Source organism: Phaseolus vulgaris, chromosome 2, assembly GCF_000499845.2.
Source record: "Phaseolus vulgaris cultivar G19833 chromosome 2, P. vulgaris v2.0, whole genome shotgun sequence".
Taxonomy (NCBI): domain Eukaryota; kingdom Viridiplantae; phylum Streptophyta; class Magnoliopsida; order Fabales; family Fabaceae; genus Phaseolus; species Phaseolus vulgaris.
The window spans coordinates 26,928,554-26,950,670 of NC_023758.2; the positions used below are offsets into that span (position 1 = coordinate 26,928,554).

The 22,117-nt window shown below is 36.7% G+C and overlaps 2 protein-coding genes across 2 annotated transcripts; one reads left to right on the forward strand and one right to left on the reverse strand.

The window, feature by feature from the left end:
* The first annotated feature begins 5,750 nt into the window (after window positions 1-5,750).
* On the forward strand, window positions 5,751-9,284 carry LOC137811135 (urea-proton symporter DUR3). The gene is made up of 9 exons (XM_068612740.1): window positions 5,751-6,171; window positions 6,338-6,445; window positions 6,537-6,632; window positions 6,756-6,838; window positions 6,952-7,172; window positions 7,262-7,524; window positions 7,664-7,902; window positions 8,024-8,673; window positions 8,811-9,284. The coding sequence occupies exons 1-9, from the start codon at window positions 5,986-5,988 to the stop codon at window positions 9,104-9,106; spliced, it is 2,142 nt and encodes a 713-aa protein (XP_068468841.1). The 5' UTR covers window positions 5,751-5,985; the 3' UTR covers window positions 9,107-9,284.
* A 1,318-nt stretch (window positions 9,285-10,602) lies between these two features.
* On the reverse strand, window positions 10,603-21,776 carry LOC137811136 (formin-like protein 14). Its single transcript, XM_068612741.1, has 17 exons — window positions 21,507-21,776; window positions 20,737-21,434; window positions 20,214-20,435; window positions 18,137-20,076; window positions 17,800-17,926; window positions 17,375-17,446; window positions 15,935-16,033; window positions 15,013-15,054; window positions 14,855-14,935; window positions 14,711-14,761; window positions 14,548-14,629; window positions 14,310-14,404; window positions 14,066-14,137; window positions 13,846-13,962; window positions 12,219-12,287; window positions 11,976-12,042; window positions 10,603-11,213 (listed from the first exon to the last, which is right to left on the reverse strand). The coding sequence occupies exons 1-17, from the start codon at window positions 21,577-21,579 to the stop codon at window positions 11,059-11,061; spliced, it is 4,062 nt and encodes a 1,353-aa protein (XP_068468842.1). The 5' UTR covers window positions 21,580-21,776; the 3' UTR covers window positions 10,603-11,058.
* Window positions 21,777-22,117: the final 341 nt, after the last annotated feature.

A 22,117-nucleotide genomic window follows, 5' to 3' on the forward strand; every position in this document is an offset into this window, starting at 1 on the left:
GAATAAAAATATTAATAAAAAACTTAAAAAATTTAGTTAAGTCTTTATTTTATTTTATTTTATGTTAAAACTATGCATAGTCCAAAAATATACATTTTCTAAATTTGGATTCAACTTTGTTCTTCTTTGGAAGTTGTACATCATATGCATCAAATACATGCAAAAAAAATATTTAGTTGGTTTCTGAATTTACATTTGTATTGATGTTTTCAAACCTATGGATGTTAGAAGAGGAGAGAGAGGAGAGAGATATGAAGTCATGGGAGAGAAAAACCCTAAACCCTAAACCCTTAAGAATTACCTAGTGTAACTTACATATATAAACACATATACGTAACAGTATAATAACCGTCTAACGTCATATATGTAACAATATAATAATTGTCTAAAGTACCCCCTATAAACTTATGGTGATGGAGATCTAACCATAAGTTTAGTTCTAAAAGCAGTAAACGAAGGTTTGGAGGTGGGTTTCGTCAGAATATCAGCTACTTGAAACCGTGCTGGAAGATGCACGAGACTAACATGTTGTTGTTGTACATGATCCCTGACAAAGTGGAGATCAAGTTCAAAATGCTTAGTGCGTGAGTGCATAACAGGATTGACACTAAGCAAAACTGCACCAAGATTGTTTGAAAAGAGCTGGGGTTTCCTAGAGGATATGTGCAGCTCATGTAGCAAGGATTGCAGCCAAAAAACCTCAGTAAGAACAACAACAATGCTTCTATATTTCGCTTCAGTACTGCTACGAGAAACCACACGTTGCTTATGAGAAGACCAAGCAACCAGATTTGAGCCAAGATACACACAATATCTTGTGGTAGATTTTCGGTCATCCATATCACTTCCCCATTCAGCATCACTAAACGCAAGAATGCTAGAAGAGGAGTTGTGTTTGATAAGGAGCCCATGCGAGGATATTCCCGCAAGATATTTGAGTATTTTTTTCATAGCCTTCTAGTGATGCTCTTGTGAATTATGCATGAACTGACAAACTTTGTTTACAGTGAATGTGAGTTCAGGATGAGTAATGAGAATGTATTGCAAAGTGCCTACAATAGAACACTATAAGGTAGGATCTGTCATGGCAGAGGATGCATCCTGCTGAAGACGAAGAGTAGACTGCATGGGCGTTGGAAGTGGGTTGGCGGAGAGCATACTTATGCGACGTAGAAGATCAATAATGTATTTGCTTTGAGACAATAGCAGATCGCCATTTCTGAGACGAGTGACTTCAATGCCAAGAAAGTAGTGTAGGGGCCGAGATCCTTCAAAGCAAAGCATTCACTTAGGTTGGAGATGAGGATGGTGACTTCGTGTTTTGAAGACCTTGTGATGATAATGTCGTCAACATAGATTAACACATATATTGTATATGAAGGCATAAACTTAACAAATAAGGATGTATCACTTTTGTTTGCATGAAAACCAAAGGTGTGGAGAGTGGAACTTAGCTTTTGGAACCAAGATCGTGGAGCTTGCTTTAACCCATAGAGAGCTTTGTGAAGTTTGCAGACAAGGTTAGGAGACGCGAATTCAAAACCTAGTGGTTGCTTCATGTAAACATCTTCTTGGAGATCACCGTTTAGAAAAGCATTATTAACATCTATTTGATGAATGAGCCAGGCAGAGGTGACAGCATGTGAGAGAACAACACGTATAGTAGAAGGCTTTACAACAGGACTGTATGTTTCATTATAGTCAAAGCCTGCAATTTGAGTAAATCCTTGTGCAACCAGATAAGCTTTATGGCGTTGAAAAGAGGCATTTGCATTGTATTTGTGTTTTAAAAAGCCATTTGCATCCAACCGATTTGGCACCAGAAGGGAGAAAAGTAAGGGTCCAGGTTTTGTTACTTTTGAGAGCATGCTATTCATCATACATGGCTTGTAACCAGGGGGAGATGTGAGAGCGTCATGAATAGTAGTGGGGATGAGAGAGTGAAGGTTGGTGTGGAAAATTTTGGGTTTGAATATACCAACTTTGGATCTTGTCACCATAGGATGAGCATTGATGGGATTGGGTGTAGGTGTAAGAGGGGAATTAGGTGGAGTAGAAGATGGAGAAGAACAATAGGTAGGGGATAGAAGGAAATTAGTAATGTTGTGCGGTGAAGAAAAAACAGAGGGTGCATGTGGCTTAAGTATGGTCAGAAGGAGTATGGGAATTGGTATTGTCAGGATGAGTGGTAGCAGGGGTAGTAAACTTGTACTCAGGAAGGGTGTAAGGGTACAGTTGTTCATTAAAAATTACATGACGGGAAACATAAGTCTTACCATTGGAGGAGAGGCACAAATAACCTTTATTGTGTAAGTTGTAGCCAAGGAATAAGCAACATTCAGAATGAAAGTTTAGCTTATGATTATTATACAGGAGTAGGAGAGGGAAGCAAGCACAACCAAACATTTTGAAATGAGAGTAATCAGGTTTAATTTTAAACAACATTTCATAAGGTGATTTGTTTGAAATAACAGGGGAGGGCATTGATAATGTGCATAATAGTAGTAAAAGCTTCACCCCAAAACTGAATTGGTAGGGTTGCAGCAACAACCCATTTCAGTAATATGACGATGTTTTCTTTCAATGGTTCCATTCTGTTCATGCGTGTGTGGGCAAATAAAGCAGTGATGAATACCAAATTCATGTGTGAAGTTCTTAAAACAAAGAAATTCTTTGGCATTATCAATTTGAATGACTTTGAGTGTGTGACCAGTTTGTTTTTCAGCAAAGTTTTTAAAACGTGTAAGAGTATTGAGGGCTTGAGATTTATGATGTAAAAGAAAAAGCCAAGTATATTTAGTATATGTGTCCATAAAGGAAATGTCGTACCTTGTACCATTGGAAGCACACACCGGTGAGGGGCCCCAAATATCAATGTATACAAATTTTAAGGGTGTTGTGTAATGAGTGTTAGATTTAGAAAACAATAGTCAATGAGCTTTACCACACATACAAGCATTACAAAACTGTGTTTGAGGTTTATATGCAACATTACATGTTCGTAGAATATGTTTAACAACAGGAAAATTACAGTGACCTAATCTATTGTGCCAAAGTTGCAAAGTAAGAAGCGTAGGTTTATAGGCAGCATGATTAACAATATAGGCATGAGTTTCACGTGAAGGAGGGAACACATAGAGACCATCTTTAACAGTTCCTTGGAGTAATATCTGATGGGTGTCCTCATGTTTAACATAACAAGCATTAGCATAGAATTCAAAATTGACATTGTTATCTTTTGCGAATTGTGCTACACTAATCAAATGTTTAGTTATATGAGGAACTTGAAGGAGATTGCGAAGCACAAACGTGGTAGTTGTGTGAGGAACAATATAATGTGCATAGCCAGTATGCAAAATTTCCATACCTTGATTATTGCCTAATTTGAGTGTTTCAGCTCCATGATGACTTTGTTTATTTGTGAAAAAGTTTGAATCATGCGTGACATGGTGCGTGGCTCCACTGTCGGGGTACCATAAGTGATCCTCAAGAGTAGAGGGAGCACCGAGAATGGAAGGAGCAGGATCGGAATGAATATAAGGTGTAGATGCAGTGATGTTAACATTGAAAGATCTTGAGGGAGAAGGATCATACCTGTGCCAACACATATCTGCTGTAACACGGCACACTGGTGTGCGAGAACCTGCAAATCGATTGTTGGAACGACCTCCACAAGAAGTTGTATGAGTGGGCTTATGTTTAAAAGATTTATGAGAAGACCACGTTGTGGATGTGTTATTGACTTGTATAACTGAGGATTGAGCCAACCTATGCTTTTCAAAACGTTTTTCTTGTGCAAGAAGGAGCGCTTCAATCTCATCTACATTGTAAGGATCATTGCGAGAAATAATGGAGGTAATAAACCCATTGTAATCTTCAAGAAGGCCATCAAGTATAGCATCCACATGTTCTGTTGTAGAAATCGGAGCGCCAACAGCAGCCAACGAGTCTATAGTTTTCTTGATATCAATAATGTATGTTGAGATAGAGTGATCGTTCTTTGACGTTTTCAGAAGTAGGCGCGGCTTCTTGATCATGGCACGAGTATGAAAGGCATAGTGTGTAGTGAGACATTCCCAGATCTGCATGGAAGAATCAAGACTGACCATTTTGATGAGAATAGTTGCAGACACCGAAGCGAGAAGCCAAGCAACCACAAGTTGATCTTGTTGTTGATAATGGAGATATGCAGAGTTGGTGATCTGAGTTTCTTCTGGATTGGAAAGGTATCGAGGAGGAACAAAATCACCTTTCAAGAAGTGCATGAAATCCAAACCACGTAGCATGGCCAAAACTTGGTGTTTCCAGACTAGGAAGTTGTCATCGTCAAGCTTTAATGATATAGGAGTGTGAAAATGATGGAGTTGCAGCAACGGGGTAGTGATTGGAGTAGTGGAAATGGCAGAGGAAGATGAAGAAGAAGAAGAAGAAGAAGATGCACTAGAGGCCATGAAAGAGAAACGAAAAAAAAGAGAAAAAAAATGGCTTTGTTATACCATGTTAGATAAGAGAGAGGGGAGAGGGATATGAAGTCATGGGAGAGAAAACCACTAAACTGTAAACTTAAGAATTACCAAGCGTAACTTACATATATAAACACATATATGTAACAATATAATAACTGTCTAACGACATATACGTAACAGTATTATAACTGTTGTCTAACGTCATATATGTAACAGTATAATAATTGTCTAATAATCGATGTTGATGATGATCAATTTATCATGTAAGAGGATGTTTTAATTAATTCTTCCAATAAAGACTTCTCGTTTCTACTATACTTAACATGACTCTTATTCTATCTAGGAGTGTTCTATTCATTCACACCATCCTACTAAAGTCTATGTGGAAGAGAAAATATTTCCATAATACTCTCTTGCTTACGGAATGCTAAAAAACATTTCATTTATACTTTACTTGTGCTTTGAATTCCTTGAATACTGAAAATACATTTGACTTTCTTTACACTCATAGTCTCCTAGATTAATCATCAGTGAATGATACTAAATATTTTACTCATTTGAGATATAATATAAGTGATTCTCACACATAAAAATGATTCATGTGTAATATGTGTTTGTTTTTTATACACTCTTACAAACTTGAATATATGTTGTTTGCTTATCACATAGTACTTGCAGGAAGGTAAATCAACTTCTTTAAGCTGGCATAAGAATTTTCATTTTCCGCTCTAACATATGATAAGTCTATGATGTCACGTCATAACCACTTTTTCTTTGACTTGTCATGTAACTTGCAACTTATCTTGCAAAATCACATAAATTTTTCATGATCTTTTCTTATTTCATCTTTACCAGATTACCTCTCACAACCTTTAAAAATAAATGATATAATTGATTTTAATATATGTATCATATGCATGAGTTTTCGTATAAGTATATTTATGTTAAAAAATACAATATTAATTAAAAATTAACATTTATAGAATTCAGTGCATGTTTATATGTATTGAAATGTTATTATCTTTGTGATTGTTATCTTCATTTCGTATTAATAGATATTTTTTCTTATATGTACTATTCACAGTATTCTTTTAATATATATATATATATATTAAAGATATACTATTAAAAAAAGTAGCTATTATAGAATATATATATATAGTAAATTAAAAATAATTTATTTTGTGATACATTACATTAAATTGTGTGACATTAATTTGCTTTGGGCAATAGGGCCATCCTTTGAGGGATACTCTTACTCTCTAGAGATGCTGACAAAATAATATGCAAAATTTCAACAATTTGACCAAAAGAGTTCCATGAAGGAATCCGACCCATAGATTCCTTGGATTAAAATAATTGGATACCCTCTTTGTTTGACTTACTACCTTCCTTCCTTCCATCTAGAGATAAGCCTCAAAATCTCCATTTTTGTTCCCGAGAAATGGAGAGAGATGCATACTATTATAATTTTATTCAATTCATAGCAACCAACTAAGACAATTTCTGTTATAGTTTCATGGCATCTGCATCAGGGTGTTCACCATTTGAATTTTCTAGCAAGTACTATCATGTGTCTGAGAATGGAGGTGTGTGCATGAGGCAAACCAGTTTCTTTGAAGGCAAACCAGTGCTTAATCAGGGAGTTGGTTACTCTGTCATTCTTGGTTTTGGTGCTTTCTTTGCTGTCTTCACCTCTTTCTTGGTTCGTAAAAGTCAAATGTGTTTTTTTTTTCATTAGTTATTTTGATCCTTTGATACAAGTAGAAAATCAGTGCCTACCCTTGTCATGTTTTTCTCATAATCACTGTTTTATACTTTCATAGTTCGTCATAATAAATTGATTTGGTACAAATATTCTTGTGGATCAGGTGTGGCTGGAGAAGCGTTATGTTGGGTCACGTCACACGTCTGAATGGTTCAATACAGCAGGCAGAAATGTTAAGACAGGGCTTATTGCTAGTGTTATTGTGTCTCAGGTAGTGAACTCAAACACTCTCATATTGTATACTTTGATGAGCCTGAAGGTCAATTTTTCATATCACTATTATTACAATGATGTTTGTGCAGTGGACATGGGCTGCTACAATACTGCAAAGCTCTAATGTTGCCTGGGAATATGGAGTTAGTGGACCTTTCTGGTATGCTAGTGGGGCCACCATCCAGGCAAGACATGAACCTTATATGATATTTCCTCAGAATAAAGCAATTTTTCTTCTAAATTTTCATATATTGAAATATGGAAAAGGAAGCAAAGCTGAAAGTTTATAATGTATTGAAAATGATCAGGTATTGTTGTTTGGAGTCATGGCTATAGAGATTAAAAGAAAGGCTCCTCAAGCTCACACTGTGTGTGAAATTGTCAAGGCCCGGTATGTTACTGTTTGGAGTTTGTACATTCAGAGTTCTTTTAATTTATGTTTTGCTCCAGATTTGAGTACAAGATTTTGTTCATTCCAGTGATAACCAAGTTTCTTTATCTCAGTTGGGGGACTTCTGCACACGTTGTTTTTCTCTTTTTCTGCTTCATGACAAATATAATTGTGACAGCTATGTTGCTCCTTGGTGGTTCTGCGGTTGTGAATGCCTTAACTGGAGTGAATCTTTATGCCGCTAGCTTTCTAATACCACTTGGAGTAATTGTGTATACACTAGCGGGTGGACTGAAGGCCACATTCTTAGCAAGCTATATCCATTCTGTCATAGGTTTCTACTTCATTTTATCATTTTTTGCATTTTGCTGTATTAGTGTCTTTTATGGTTAAACTGGGAATTTGTTGGTTTACACTTTTCAGTGCACATTGTTTTGGTGATTTTTGTCTACCTTGTCTACACGGCTAGCAGTGAGCTTGGTAGCCCTTCTGTTGTGTACAATCGCCTCCTAGAGGTTGCAAGCAAATCAAGAACATGTCAGTATCCTATATCACACCAAGGGCAATCTTGTGGTCCTGTAGATGGGAATCACCAAGGTTCTTACCTAACAATGCTGAGTTCAGGTGGCTTGGTATTTGGGATTATAAACATTGTTGGCAACTTTGGCACTGTGTTTGTTGACAATGTAAGCATCAATTTAGAGATTTGTCTTTACATCAACAGTTTGTTTGATTGATTTGAAGCATGTAACGATAACTTGTGCTATTTTCTTTCTTGTTATTTTGGTTTTGTGGCTAATGATTCTTCAAATGGGGAGTGCCTAGGGATACTGGGTGAGTGCCATCGCAGCAAGACCTTCGTCAACCCATAAAGGCTACTTGTTGGGAGGCTTGGTCTGGTTTGCTGTGCCATTTTCTTTGGCTACATCGTTGGGTTTAGGAGCTCTAGCCCTTGATTTACCAATAAATGAAAGTGAAGCAGGTCGTGGACTTGTTCCCCCTGCTACAGCAGTAGCTTTGATGGGGCAAGGAGGATCTATTCTTATTCTTACCATGCTTTTTATGTAAGTTACAATTTTTATTATGTCTGGACAATTTTGAAATAGCAAACAAATTAACAATTTGCTACAAGGCTTGTAACAAAATAATTTTTCTGATGATATTGAACTTTGATGTACTGATCAGGGCTGTGACTTCTGCTGGTTCATCAGAACTAATTGCGGTGTCATCATTATGCACATATGATATCTACCGAACATACATAAATCCTAATGCAAGTGGAAAGCAAATCCTGAAGGTGTCAAGGGGGGTTGTGCTAGGCTTCGGGTGTTTCATGGGGTTGCTAGCAGTCATACTAAACAAGGCTGGAGTTTCTTTAGGATGGATGTACCTTGCAATGGGAGTTCTGATTGGCTCAGCAGTTCTTCCTATTGCTTTTATGCTTCTATGGAGAAAAGCAAATGCAATTGGAGCCATTCTTGGAACAGTCACAGGTTGTCTTTTAGGAATTATCACATGGCTGTCTGTTACAAAAATACAATATGGGCGGGTAAACCTCGATACAACTGGAAGAAATGCACCAATGCTTGTTGGAAACCTTGTCTCAATACTCACTGGAGGAGTGGTTCATGGTATCTGCAGCATGTTGTGGCCTCAGAACTATGACTGGAGCACCACCAAGCAAATCACAGTGGTTGAAAAGGAAAAGACTGAACTGCCAGCTGAAGAGTTTAAAGAAGAGAAGCTAATCAGAGCTAAAGCCTGGGTGGTGAAGTGGGGTATTGGTTTCACTGTTTTGATAGTCATACTTTGGCCTATTCTCTCCCTCCCAGCAGGTAACTTTGAGTTTCATTGCTTTAGCAAACATTTGAAAGTGATTCTCTTTTCTTGCCTTAGACCCAAATAAGACCAAAGTCTTTGTTTTCATCATCACAAGTTTTGGTCTCTCACTTTTATTTGTGCCTTACCACAGGTGAGTTTAGTAAGGGCTACTTCTATTTCTGGGCAGTGATTGCCATAGGATGGGGTACTGTTGGGTCTGCTGTGATAATTGTTTTGCCATTAATGGAGAGCTGGGAAACCATCCAAAGTGTGATCATGGGCATGTTTACAAATGACAGGCTAATGGAAAAGGTGGAGGAGCTAAATTTGAAGTTGCAGACCATCATGCAAGCAATACCAGAAGCAGAACAACTTTACCTGCTTGAGAAGGGGAAGGCCAAAAAGTTAGAAGCCTCTGAATCACACCCTTCTTCTCTTCCTGCATAAGATCTCTAGACAAAATATTTGCTAAAACCAAAACAGAGAGTGTTTTGCTAATCAGGTTCAACCTTATGGACCAGTAACATGTTGTGATGTTACAGTGTGTATTGAATGATTGAAATGCCCCAGAGAATGTCACAAGGAAAAACAAGTGAATATGGTATCTGAACTGAATTCGATTTAATTTTTGCTCTTGATTTTACTTTACTTTACTACTAAATAATACTGTGAAAGTACATAACTTTTTTCCTCTTCCAATACTTATTTTACACATTAAATCAAATAAAAACTACTTTTTGCAATTTATTATTAATGAAATATTATTTATATAAAAAGTTATTACAAAAAAATATTATTTTTATAAATATATTATTACTATTTATATTAACTCGATAAAAGGGATCTATGTATCCCTAGATATAATAATTTTTTTTTAAAATATTAATCACAGCGATAAAAGACTCTACAACTATGAGGTTCAGACACTTCTCTTAAATGGACGTATCCGGATCGGACACACGTATCAGTGTCGAAACTCGTACGACACTTGTAGGACACTTATCGGTGAAGTGTTCAATTCAAAAAATATTTGTTGGATTTTTGAAAATTCTAACACGGTTTTAACACAATTTTAAAAGGTATAAATACAATAATTTTCTAAAAACTCAAATTTATCGTATAAATTTTTATTATGATTATAAAAATAAGGAACAAATTCTTTTAAACCAATCTTCCTGCTTCCAAAAGAATATACATTTTAGAGATTATACGTATCTCTGTGTTCGTATCCGTGTCGTGTCAGTGTTCGTATATGTGCTACATAGCTCTACAACCTTAGATATTCATGTAAAAACATTTTAATTGATATTTTTAATTAAGTAAATCTGAGACAAATTTACAATCCATAAATTTATTAAAAGATATTATTATTGAAAACTTCTCTTAAACATCAAATAAAATTAGACAATCTATCATGCATTAAATATTAGAGTGAAAATTAAATTATCAATTATCTCGTAAGTCTTAGACATAATCCTTAAAATATTATAGTATAAAGAATATTTGAAATTATTATAATTGTTTATATATAATATTAAACAAAAAAAATATGTAATATCTGTAGAAATTTGAAGAAAAATCAATGATAAAATAAGGCTTATACTCATCCTAATATATAAAATCACATGTTTTATAATTATTAAACAAAAACAATTTAAAAAAAACTTAAATTTTAATTTTTTTTATAAAATATCAAACATTAATATTTATCAAGCAAATCCTAATTCATTATTACAATTTTAAATTTAAAAGGATGTTTATTATTATACTTTTATTTATGAATAACATTGTATTTGAAAACACTTTTTTTTATCTAGAATGATGTCTAAACATCTGCTTATTTATAATAAAAGCATTATTTGTATATATTTTCAGTATTCTCTTTTATCATTTTAATCCATTATTTAACAATTATATTCTTCTCTTTTGGGTGTTGACAATGATTTTCTATAATACACCAGAGGAATTCATTATGATACATCTAAAGTGCTTTTTAATTACAAAAATGATCTGTATATTGATTACAAATTGAGAATGAGAAGTGAATGTGCAATGGTCTAAAGCACAAGAAAAATTGAAGTTGAAAAAATTATATATGGCCCCTATACTTTAAAGAGGAAGAAAACGTGAATTTTGTATATCAGTTGGGTTGTGGTATAATTACAAAAGACCACCACAGTCTGTACATGTATTTCTCCTTTAGCAGCAGTGCAGAAGAAAGGGAGAGAGGCACATTCATCCTCATCCTACTATGGGAAGGAACTCACTAACCACCATCATCTTCCCACTGGTGCATGCAATGCAAGAATTGGATTTCAGACCGTCCAAAATTTGTAACACAGTGTGTTAAGAACTGAAAGTAACTCTGCGGCTTTCTTGTTAGATGTTCAGGTATGTATCTACCGAATCACGTCTCTTTTGGAATGTGAATTATTTGCTGCCCTTTCCTTCAAGGCTTCTTTCTCTAATTTCTTTTTTTCAGCATCTGCCTGCCTTTCATTCTCCTCCCTTGACTTGTTGAACATCTTGACAAAGACAACAAGGATTTGTGTCACTGCAACAACAACACAACTTTAGCAGTCAGAATAATCATTTACAAAAGAAACCAAAAATCATCTTTATGAGCAATAACAAGAAAACGGTGGCAATGATCTAAGAGGGTAAATGTGTGTGGCCTTACCCTTGCTCTAGATCACAAGGAAGCAACATTACCGTGCACCTAGGTTGACCCTCTCAGGAGAAATAATAGCACCATGAATTTTTACGATGCTAAGGTGCATCAATCAGGAGGACACCAAAACCATAGGCATATCCAGGGAATTAAAGGACAGCGAAAGTAATGCCATGGAATGAAATTAATCTCCCGAAATACCTACTTAGTGATGATTATTCCAATTTCTCAAAGCACAGTGAAACTCTCCAACACAATTGAGAATTTGAGGAGTTTTTACTTCATTAATTAAAAGGCTAAAAATCAAAGATACTACATGCCTACAGCATAAGGAAATAAGATTCAGAAAGAATAAAATGATAAAATAACAAACACACGTTTAGCCTCGTAAAAATACTAAGATAATCCCTTATGATAAACTGATCGAGGAAAAATGGTTATTCTCTTCATCAAGGCATATTCGCACTGCTTCAGCAATCCAAGATTTTGAATTTCATAAAACCATACCCAAAATTAGTCATCACTGCAAGGAAAACCGAAATCCATGGCATACCCTTCTACTTAATCATTGCAACCAAAAACAACGTTAAAAAAACCCAGATATTGTGCATGTGTGGAGTCTGTAGACTGTAGAGAACACCAAACCTTGTTCAAAGGGGCATCTAGCTGGATCCTCTCCAAAGTACTGGGACAAAGAGTCTGCACTTCTTCCCTGGAAAAGAAAGACTCAAGATCAAAACCAAAAAATAAGTAGTTGGCACACTTAGTCAACAACACAGCCCTAAGTTAATGACTTTTATCTGGGATGGAGCATCAAAATCTCCAACTTTAGAGCAACACCGAGAAAAAAAGAAGAAAGAGAAAAATTATTACTACAACAGGACTCACCACTTCCGAATACAATGATATAAGGGACCTCACATCAGCTTCAGCAATATCAAGAAAATTCTTCAACACCTGAGCAAGAAATTTGTTACTGAGAATCACTGAGAAACAAGGTTTTCAAATCTTGAATCGTTATTTTTGAATCATGAATTATAGTTTGTATCAAATTGTAAGTATTAGAATAGTTTATATTGTCTTCTGAGCAAAAGTTGTTGTGTTATATCTATCCACAACCTAGAAACCTAAGGGTAAATTCTTATGGTAATCTTTTTCTTTTCTTAAGCTTCTATTGTAAGCTACTGATCCTTATATATCTTTTACTCATATACTCCTTCAAGTGGAAGATTGTTAGGATCCAAGAATTATAAAGAGAAGAAAAGAAAGGTTTTTATTGAATAGAAAGAAAAGAACAAGAAATAGGAGAGCACTCTCTCCTCCAAGGGTTTGTCCTTCACAAAGAGCTAAAGCTCAATCTACAAAAATATTACACACTCCCCCTCCCCCTCTCCTTCTTTCTTATTTATATCTAACTAGCAAATCAAGTAACTAATTCATGACTATTCTAATTCTAACTAACTCCTCCTCTGTGTATCCTAACAAAGATTCAAAGATGGTTGAAAATAATGTTAAATCAAATACATTATATAGATGATATATAGTGTTCAATGTAATTATATTAAACTAGAAATAGCTAAAGCAACTTAACCATAAGTATTTTAAGAAAATGTTGGTAAATATCTAATTTTGGGATGTCTCTATTTTTAGAAAAATGGAAAATTAAGCAATTTAATAGGCAATTGCATTGAATACTCACAAATAAACATGTGGAATAGTCAAATAGGATAAGTTCATAATTGCTTCTTCCATTTTTTTTAATTCAACAAATTAAGTTTTTATGACTTTTCAATTTCTTTCACAAGATTTGTCAAAATAAGAGTAACAAAATCAAAACAATATCGAAGAATTGTTGAATTTTTATATGTATTAAGGATGCAAGATTGCACCGATCTATATATGTATCAAAAGATTCAAAGTCATTTGAGATTCATCTTATGATATGAATTAATAGGTAGCCAAATTGTATCAAATCATAGGATTTGATTGGTGAGTAGTAAGATTCTATAAAATATTCTGAGAAAATCTTAGGTATATACAAACAAATCACTTATTAAATCAAGGTTTTCACCATGGGACCATGTAACAAGACACATAAAATCACCTACATACGTGATAGCTAGCAATTGCTAACCATACTACAATTTATTGAAGACCACATTACTACTTTTAACAAATATGTCATTATGTAGCAAAGTGACTAAAAGGAAGCATTTAGTTAAGATTTGATGCCTTGAAAGCATAACCTCATGATTTTCTTTAGTTTTTTCATAGAATGAATGGAGTCAAGCTAGAATTGTAGCTGAGGCTTCTTATTTTTTTATGCAGTATATTTTTGTGTTCGGGTGCTGAAAATGGGGATGCCGAGGAATGGATAAAAAAAATATAATATAAGCATGTCTTGAAGCTGCTATTAGTTGAATAAGACAAACTTCCCTATTCTCTAGTAGAGAAGTATCTTAGAGAAGAGAAGTATAACGCATTCAGGTATAAGCCAACGTTTTTTATTTCTCACCTTACGAAATCCTGTAGATATAGCACCATCATTTTCAGAAGTAGCGAGTTCTTGCTCAACTTTCTCTAAACCTTTACTTACAGCTTGCATTTCTTCAGCCAAAGCTTTTAGTTGAATCTATTGGACATAGAGAACACAACCCAATAAGCAAGTTCATAAGATCATCTGTAGTACATCTAACATCAATAAGGTTAATGAAAATGTTATTGACAGAGAATACCTTAGAAGCTGCTTCCAAATGGACAAGATCCTTATCAAAATCTAGCAATTCTGGCATTTTTTCCGCAAGAAGCTAAAGAGAAAATAATAACTTGTAAGGTATCGTATAAAATTAGCATCTATGACAAACAAATGATGTTAGAACTTGAATATTGTGAAGTTTCAACTGGGTGGAAAAGACATATATACCCTAAAGATACAATGGTAAAATGCAAAATAAAATTTGAAGATTTTGACATATCTACCTTACACAAATAATGCATTAAAGTCATTTTATTATTTCTTGCACGAGTATCAGATAATTTAAGAAGGCTATCCAATTTGAATCCAACAGCTGATCCTGCAATGAGCAACATAGAAGTTTAGTCTTAAAAAAGCATAGCAGAAACTTTCTCATTTTGTCAAATGATGGTGAGATGAAATGTCAACAAGAAATCCATCCCTAATTAAACTAAAGGAGCACTAGAGTTAACAAAAGATTACCCCGTGCTGTTCCTTGATTCAAGGCATTTCCCAGAGTAAGAATAGTCTGCATTATTTGACGCAATTTTCCAGATTCTTTCACCTAAAAGTACGAGTAATGTAGCATGAAGAAGCAGCCCAAATATGCCTTCATGTTTGTCAACTAATAACCATTAAACCATACCTCTCTGGCTGCATTGTTGATTGTGTTCAAATTTACCTTCAAATCGTTTACCTGAAGAAGCAAGAAAAACAAGTCTTTACACATAAAATATTACAGTAAAAGCATACAGAGAGATATCATAAGTTCATAGCCTAGATAACATACCTGCGAAGAAAAGGTGATTTTAAAAGCAAAAACCCTTAATTTGGATTCCACACGTGGAACTTTCATCAGCTCCATAAAAAACTGAGAAAAGAATATATTAAAATCAACATAAATAAGTTACAGGGATTTATTGACTAAAGAGTATAAGTGAGAAAAACCTGTTCACACTTGCCAAGCATTTCCTTGTTTCCTGTATAATTCTGGAAACAAAAAGATTTTAGTGAGGAAAAACTCAAAAAAGACAATGTAGCATCTCTTCTTTTACGAAGAAATTTGAACCAGACTTTCACAATTTATGTATCATTAAGAAGATTGAGCATTTATTTAAAAAAAATAGTAAGCTGGAAATCTCTCTCTCTCTCTCTCTCTCTCTCTCTCTCTCTCTCTCTCATATATATATATATATATATATATATATATATATATTTGACCAATTAATATAAAAAACTTCTATGACAGTTGTCATTCCCTTGAACAAAATGGAACAATCTAAACCAATTTATTAATGTTTTGATAGGCCCATTACACACTGTATACTACAAAAAAAAAAGGTTGAATAGATGTGGGTTAAGGCAACATGTACCAATACCATATAGGACAGCTGTCACATGTTGAGTGGTAAAGCGAATTTGAGGATCATGCGAAAATGGAAGAGGAACTATATAGGGGAGACTGGGGAAGAAGGGAAAGAGAGGCAGGAGATGATTTTGGAAAGGAGTTGTCGTATTTTCTTCACTATGTGCTAAGAGAGGGTTTTCTCTGTAAAGGAGAAAGTCTCTCCATCTTTTATATAATGAAGAAATTATAATATGTGAAATCCTAACAAAATAAGTCAAAGCCATAGGAAAATATGTTTCATGTACTTTTTAAAAATTGTTACTGAATCAAGCTAAGATGGCAACCTTCATGTTTTCAAACAAATATACCATTATATGATTCCAGATTTTGAGGCTGAAACCAAGTAAAAAGAGTGTAAAGGTTAAAACATTGCAACCAAGATACTATTGTAGCAAATAAAGTCACACATTACAGTTCATACATTTTTTATGGGTTCCTGCTCAGACAAGGGCATAGATGTACCTTTAACACTTCCATCTCTTCCTTTGTTGGACAGAACTTGATGAGATTCTCAACCTGATCAATATCAAGAACTACAGAATCCAATGCCAGTACCGCTTTCTGAAATAAAAAACAAAACCCACATAAATGCTAACTAGTAAGAGAAAACATGGAAAAAAATGTCATCTAAAACCAACCTCATCACAGACTGAAGTATAAGTGAATTAATATTTATATTAAAAAATACAACTAGGCTAAAATATTCTCATTATGTAAGCTTTTATCAAACAAAATGAGAAGAGAAAGCAATCAAAAAATCCACCTGCTCAATATAATAATGAACTCAAATGATTATTAACCTCACTCAATAAATTTCAAAAATTACATCAATTAATCTCTGACAACTTCAAGTCTAAACAATTCAAAGGTGAAACAGGACATTGTCAACAATGAAAAAACCTCCTTCACAGATGACTTTGTCTAAAATCTACAAAGTAAACTATCAAAAGTAGACAAGGATAAAATAAAACATATAATCATTTCACTAGGTACATGTTTAGGAAAGCTTTTTTTTCAAAATATCTCTAGGGAAAATTGGCTAAGAAAAAAACTTATTTTACCTCAAAATAAGCCAATTCAAACTCACATAAACATGAATGCATGGAATAAAATATTAAATCCTATAGAATGCTTTTTCATACAAAAAGAATTTTTTTAGCATATTAAACGAGAGAAGTATGTAGGAAGACATTGACAATTACTCCTAAAGCAAACCAAAACAAAAGAATAACAACTTACTGGAAGAAAATTAGAAGCATCAATTAATGACATTTGTGGCTATATTTCAATACTTTTGCTTGGAGTTTGCTTTCAACTAAAACAAGGAGTTAAACCAATCTGCCACTGTATTTGTTAACATTCCATTTTTGCTTGAGGATTCAATATAAAGTAATCAATTCAACAAATTGATCAAAGTTTCCACTCCAAGTAGCCTTCAAGAAAATTGTAATAAATTCCCTTTATCACTCCAAAATGTCCTGGTCAGAACCAAACTAGAATACTTGGATGCATTCACACAAATTAAGAAAAATAAAAACAAAATGCATGCTCCTCCATTAGGTTTTTTACTTTTATTCTTTTTTGAAATAAAAGAAGAATATAATGAAGGAACAGAGAACGGCAAAAAATAAGCACAAGGAATCCTCCTGTAAAACCCAATCCCATTAGGTATATTTTTATACTATTAAGTTGAGCCATAACTCAACAATTTTGTCAATATGGTATCATCTACATGGATTACTCAACTACACCAGTATCTACCTAAATACAATAAGTATGTTTGTGCAAAAAAGTTTAGGACTAAATCCAGATTTGCCATATGATGCAACACATAGAAACATCCGAAAAGTAATTTCACTGAATAAACAAGAGCCAAGTAAACTGAGAGCAAGGGAAACTTACAAGCATATCTGGCAAAGGAATTTTGATTTTAGAGAGCATTATTTCACAGTTATATGCTCTACGCAAGTCAACCTGACAATATAGGGAAAAGGAGTTTGGGTTTATTAGTTATACATTTTTTTACTAATTAAATACAACTAATCAGACAATTTACAGATAAAAAATGCTCTGCATTTAGGTTTGTCTGCATTTGAGGAATATCTGTTTCGTCAGATAACTGCCTATCAATTCAATCCAATATAAAACATCTTTGGCAATAAAATTTCTGTGACTTTTTATCTTAATTAAAAAGCAATTTCTATGCCTCTTTCAATGGCCATTTTAATACCAGAATAATTCCTAATTACCATGATAGGATCTTATAATCATGCATATAACTCCAAAGCATTAGTTGATAAAATAATTTATGCCAAGGAGTTGCTTACCAATTGTACTTTCTCCGGTTTGTTAATATTAGGACCACGCCGACCTCCACCTTTAGCACTACTCCCATCAGATGCAGATGCTGCTGAAAACAGGGTCTCAAGTTCTGATATATCTATCTCAGGGGCCCTAACAAACATTTCATTATTTAAAATCAGAAATGCTAAATAGGAATTGCATCCCACCCTCCCTTCGATTCCTATCAAAAGAAGGGAGGTTAGGCAAATTAACAAAATTACCCACAAACACTTTAAAAAATGTCAGTTTCCAGTCACAACACAAGTATCATTATTATGAAAATCATGTTTGATATCCATATCAAAATTCTGTAATCAGTACCTTGGTCCGCTATCCTGTTTCTGTGAATCAGCCCATAGACTTCCCTTGGCTGCTCGGGCCACTTTCACCCAGTGTAGAGGTTTTAGCAAAGTTTTCTTTGGAGCATTAACAGTAACACCAATACCATGAGCTCTACCAACATTTGTTGTTGAAGCTTTGCCAGGTGGTGGTGCCACACCAGAGCCTGTAGCTGCAGGAGGTGGAGGTGGCATTGGAGATGCACCACGACCAGGTGGAGGAGGAGGAGCACCTGGGGGCTTTGGGGCCAGTGGTGGTGCCGAACCTGTTTGTGCAGGACCTGGAGGAGGTGGAGGTGGTGGTGCAGCTGAACCTGTGCGTACAGGACCTGGAGGAGGTGGAGGTGGTGGTGCAGCTGAACCTGTGCGTACAGCACCTGGGGGAGGTGGAGGTGGTGGTGGAGCTGAACCTGTTCGTACAGGACCTGGAGGAGGAGGAGGTGGTGGTGGAGCTGAACCTGTTCGTACAGGACCTGGAGGAGGAGGTGGTGGTGGTGGAGCTGAACCTGTTCGTACAGAACCTGGAGGAGGAGGTGGTGGTGGTGGAGCTGAACCTGTTCGTACAGAACCTGGAGGAGGAGGTGGTGGTGGTGGAGCTGAACCTGTTCGTACAGGACCTGGAGGAGGAGGTGGTGGTGGTGGAGTTGAACCTGTTCGTACAGGACCTGGAGGAGGTGGAGGTGGAGGTGGAGCTGAACCTGTTCGTACAGGACCTGGAGGAGGCGGAGGTGGAGGTGGAGCTGAACCTGTTTGTACAGGACCTGGAGGAGGTGGTGGTGGAGGTGGAGCTGAACCTGATTGTACAGGACCTGGAGGAGGTGGGGGTGGAGGTGGAGGTGGAGCTGAACCTGTTCGTACAGGACCAAAAGGAGGTGGAGGTGGAGGTGGAGGTGGTGGCGGGACAGAACCTGTTTGTACAAGACCTGGAGGGGGCGGAGGTGGAGCTGAACCTGTTCGTACAGGACCAGGACCAGGACCAGGAGGAGGTGGAGGTGGTGGCGGAACAGAACCTGTTTGTACAAGACCTGGAGGAGGTGGAGGTGGTGGTGGTGGTGGTGGTGGGGCTGAACCTGTTTGCACAGGACCTGGAGGAGGAGGGACTAAATTTTTTTGTACAGGTACTGGAGCAGGAGGAAGAGGAGGAGGAGGAGGTGGTGGTAGAGGGGCTGAACTTGTTTGTACAGATCCTAGAGGATGTGGAGGTAAACCAGGAGAGCTATTCGCATCCCTACCTATAGGGGGGAGAGTGGGTGGAGGAGGAGGTGAAGGCAATGTAGAAGCATTGTTCAGATTCTGAACTAAAGGATGCGGAGGTGGGGGAGGATGGGGAGGAGCTAAACTTGGCTGTACAGGTATTGATGATGGAGGCAGTGGTGCTGGTATATGAAGAGGTTGAGTAGCGGGAACATGTGAAGGTGATGGTGGAGACAAACAAGGAGAAGATTCCTTACTTAGAGCATGAAGAGGTAATGAAACATCATCAGTTAGTGACTGATTAGGTGTTGTTGAAGTTAGATTTACATAATCTCCACCGTTATTTTCAAAAGTTAAATGAACCAAATCAGGTGTATCAGATGCAAATAATTTAGAAGGATCAGCATAAGACCTAGGAATAACATCAAAGGCCTCATCTGAACTATCAGCAGTGCTCGATTCATTGTTTTCTTCTTCAGAGTCAGCAGGTGATGAATACCAACTTCCTCTACCCTGAAACCTTGAAAACTCTTTGGGGTCATTTAAGACTGTAAGCTGCTTGAGCAGCCATACAGCAGCAGAATCACCACTGTCAATCCATTCTGCGCCACTGAAAAGTTCTTGAACCCTTGAAAATGCCTCAATGGGTAATCCACCTTTCACCTCGCCATCTAAAATACTTGTGGGAGCCCTTTGAGGACTTATGTTTTCAACCTCCCCAAACAAAACCTAAATTTAAAGGCTTTCCAAGATCAGATTAAAACCAATAACCTTAATGCAGAGCAGAACAATCACAACCATTACAATACAACAAAGAATCGAAGTCTTAACTTTTCACAATACATACACTATAACATAAAACTCACCTCAGCCCGGAAGCCCTTTGGATACCGCTCCTTTGAATCCCACAGAATGTCCAAGTTCTCAGCATTCAGCATCAAAATGTTTGATCGAATGAAAGCAGTGTTGAACATCACTCGAAACATCATCACCTCCCTCTCCGGATCCAAATCCAAATGCACACACTCCAATACCACGTCCCCTTGTACTAAGCATTGAATATCAATCTTAATCACATCACAGTCTGCCTGAGATAAAAACACAACACATTCATTCCAGCATCAACTAATTCACACAAACACAACAACCAATAACTTGTATACTTTCCCTTAGCTATTTTTATCGTTATTCTCCAATCAGAATTGGAGAACAGCAAACCTTTCTTACACAAATTACCAAAGTAAAACTAAATTTTAGTGATAGATAAGCAAAAGAACCAAATACACACCCACACACAGAATTGGAGAACAGCACCAAAAGCACTCAAGCAACCATATATTAGTTGTCCCACAGCAAACTCAAACAAACACACACACACACACACTAAACCTGTCTATAATGCCTCAAACTCTTCTTCTTCTTATGCATATTATAAATCATCTGCGTGGAAAGCCCGCCTTTACTAAGCAAATTCCTCCCAAAAATCCTAAAAAACGGCCTGCAACCATTTCCCCCATCAAACCCAGGAACCCCTCTTAGTATCACACAATCCAGAGAAAGCGCCCTCTCCGGCGGAGGCCACTCTGCGCCAATGTTCCTCCGCGCCACATACTGCACATACCGCAGCTGCGACGGCATCGGGTTGAGCGCCGACAGCAGCTGCAGCAGCCCCTTCGGCGCCTCCCTGTGAACCATCTCTAGAATCTTGCGCTCCCCACTCTGCGCCTTCCGGAAAACGAGGAAAGCAGCGAGGAGAAAGGCGAGGAGGGGCCAGCCGCCGCGCTCACAGTGGAAGAGGACCACGGCGGCGGGGTCAGCGAGGCAGGTGTCACAGAGGCGGAGGAAGTGGTGGAGGAGGGCGAGGGGGAGGAGGGGGCAGCCCTCGTACTGCTTGGGGTAGTCGATGACAGTGGCGTCGAGGTCGCAGAGGAGGCGTGAGAAGCGGCTGCGGGTGTGACCGTCGCGGAAGTTGAGGGCGAGGAAGGAGGATTCCGGGAAGTCCTCGTGGAGGTCGGAGAGAATTTGGCGGAGGTAGAGCTGGTACATTCCCTCGGGAAGCGCTTCGGTGGAGAAGCAGGAATCGAATACTGAAAAGGAAAATGGAAAATTTGATGAAATCAAAATCAAAATCGAAAGCGAAATGGGAATTAGGAACTTACCATAGACTCTGTCCGCGAATTCCAGTAAGCCATCAGGAGGACGCTTGTAGAAGAATCTGCTGAGGAGAGACATGGTTGTTGCATGGAAGGAACAACAATGGAGTTTGGCAGAGTAGAGTTTCAGAGCTTTGTATGCACTTCTCTCTCACAGAATGAGAGAGAGAGAGAGAGAGAGAGAGAGAGAGAGAGAGAGAGAGAGAGAGAGAAAAGAGAGAGAGAAAAGAGAGAGTTTTGGTTTTGAAATTTGAAATGGGATTGTAATTTGTAATTAAACAGAGAAGACTGGTTTTTTCATTTTCATGCTTTGCACAAATTATGGAATTAAGATCTTTTCTTTTTTTTGTGTTCACTTTGTAACTACTGTTTGGTAAGAGAGAACAAATGGGATTTTCACTTTTATTATATTCAAGAATAAAATCAAAGAAAAAGACAGTTAAATTTATTAAGTTTTTTTCGTAAACACAACAAATCAAAACTGCTACATATTGTTTAAGTTTGTTGATCTTTTACCAAAACAAAAACCAATTGCATTTAAAACCAATCTAGTAACTGGCACCTTGCCTTCCAGCACCAACCTTAACTTAACTAGTAAGTATATATACACACATAAA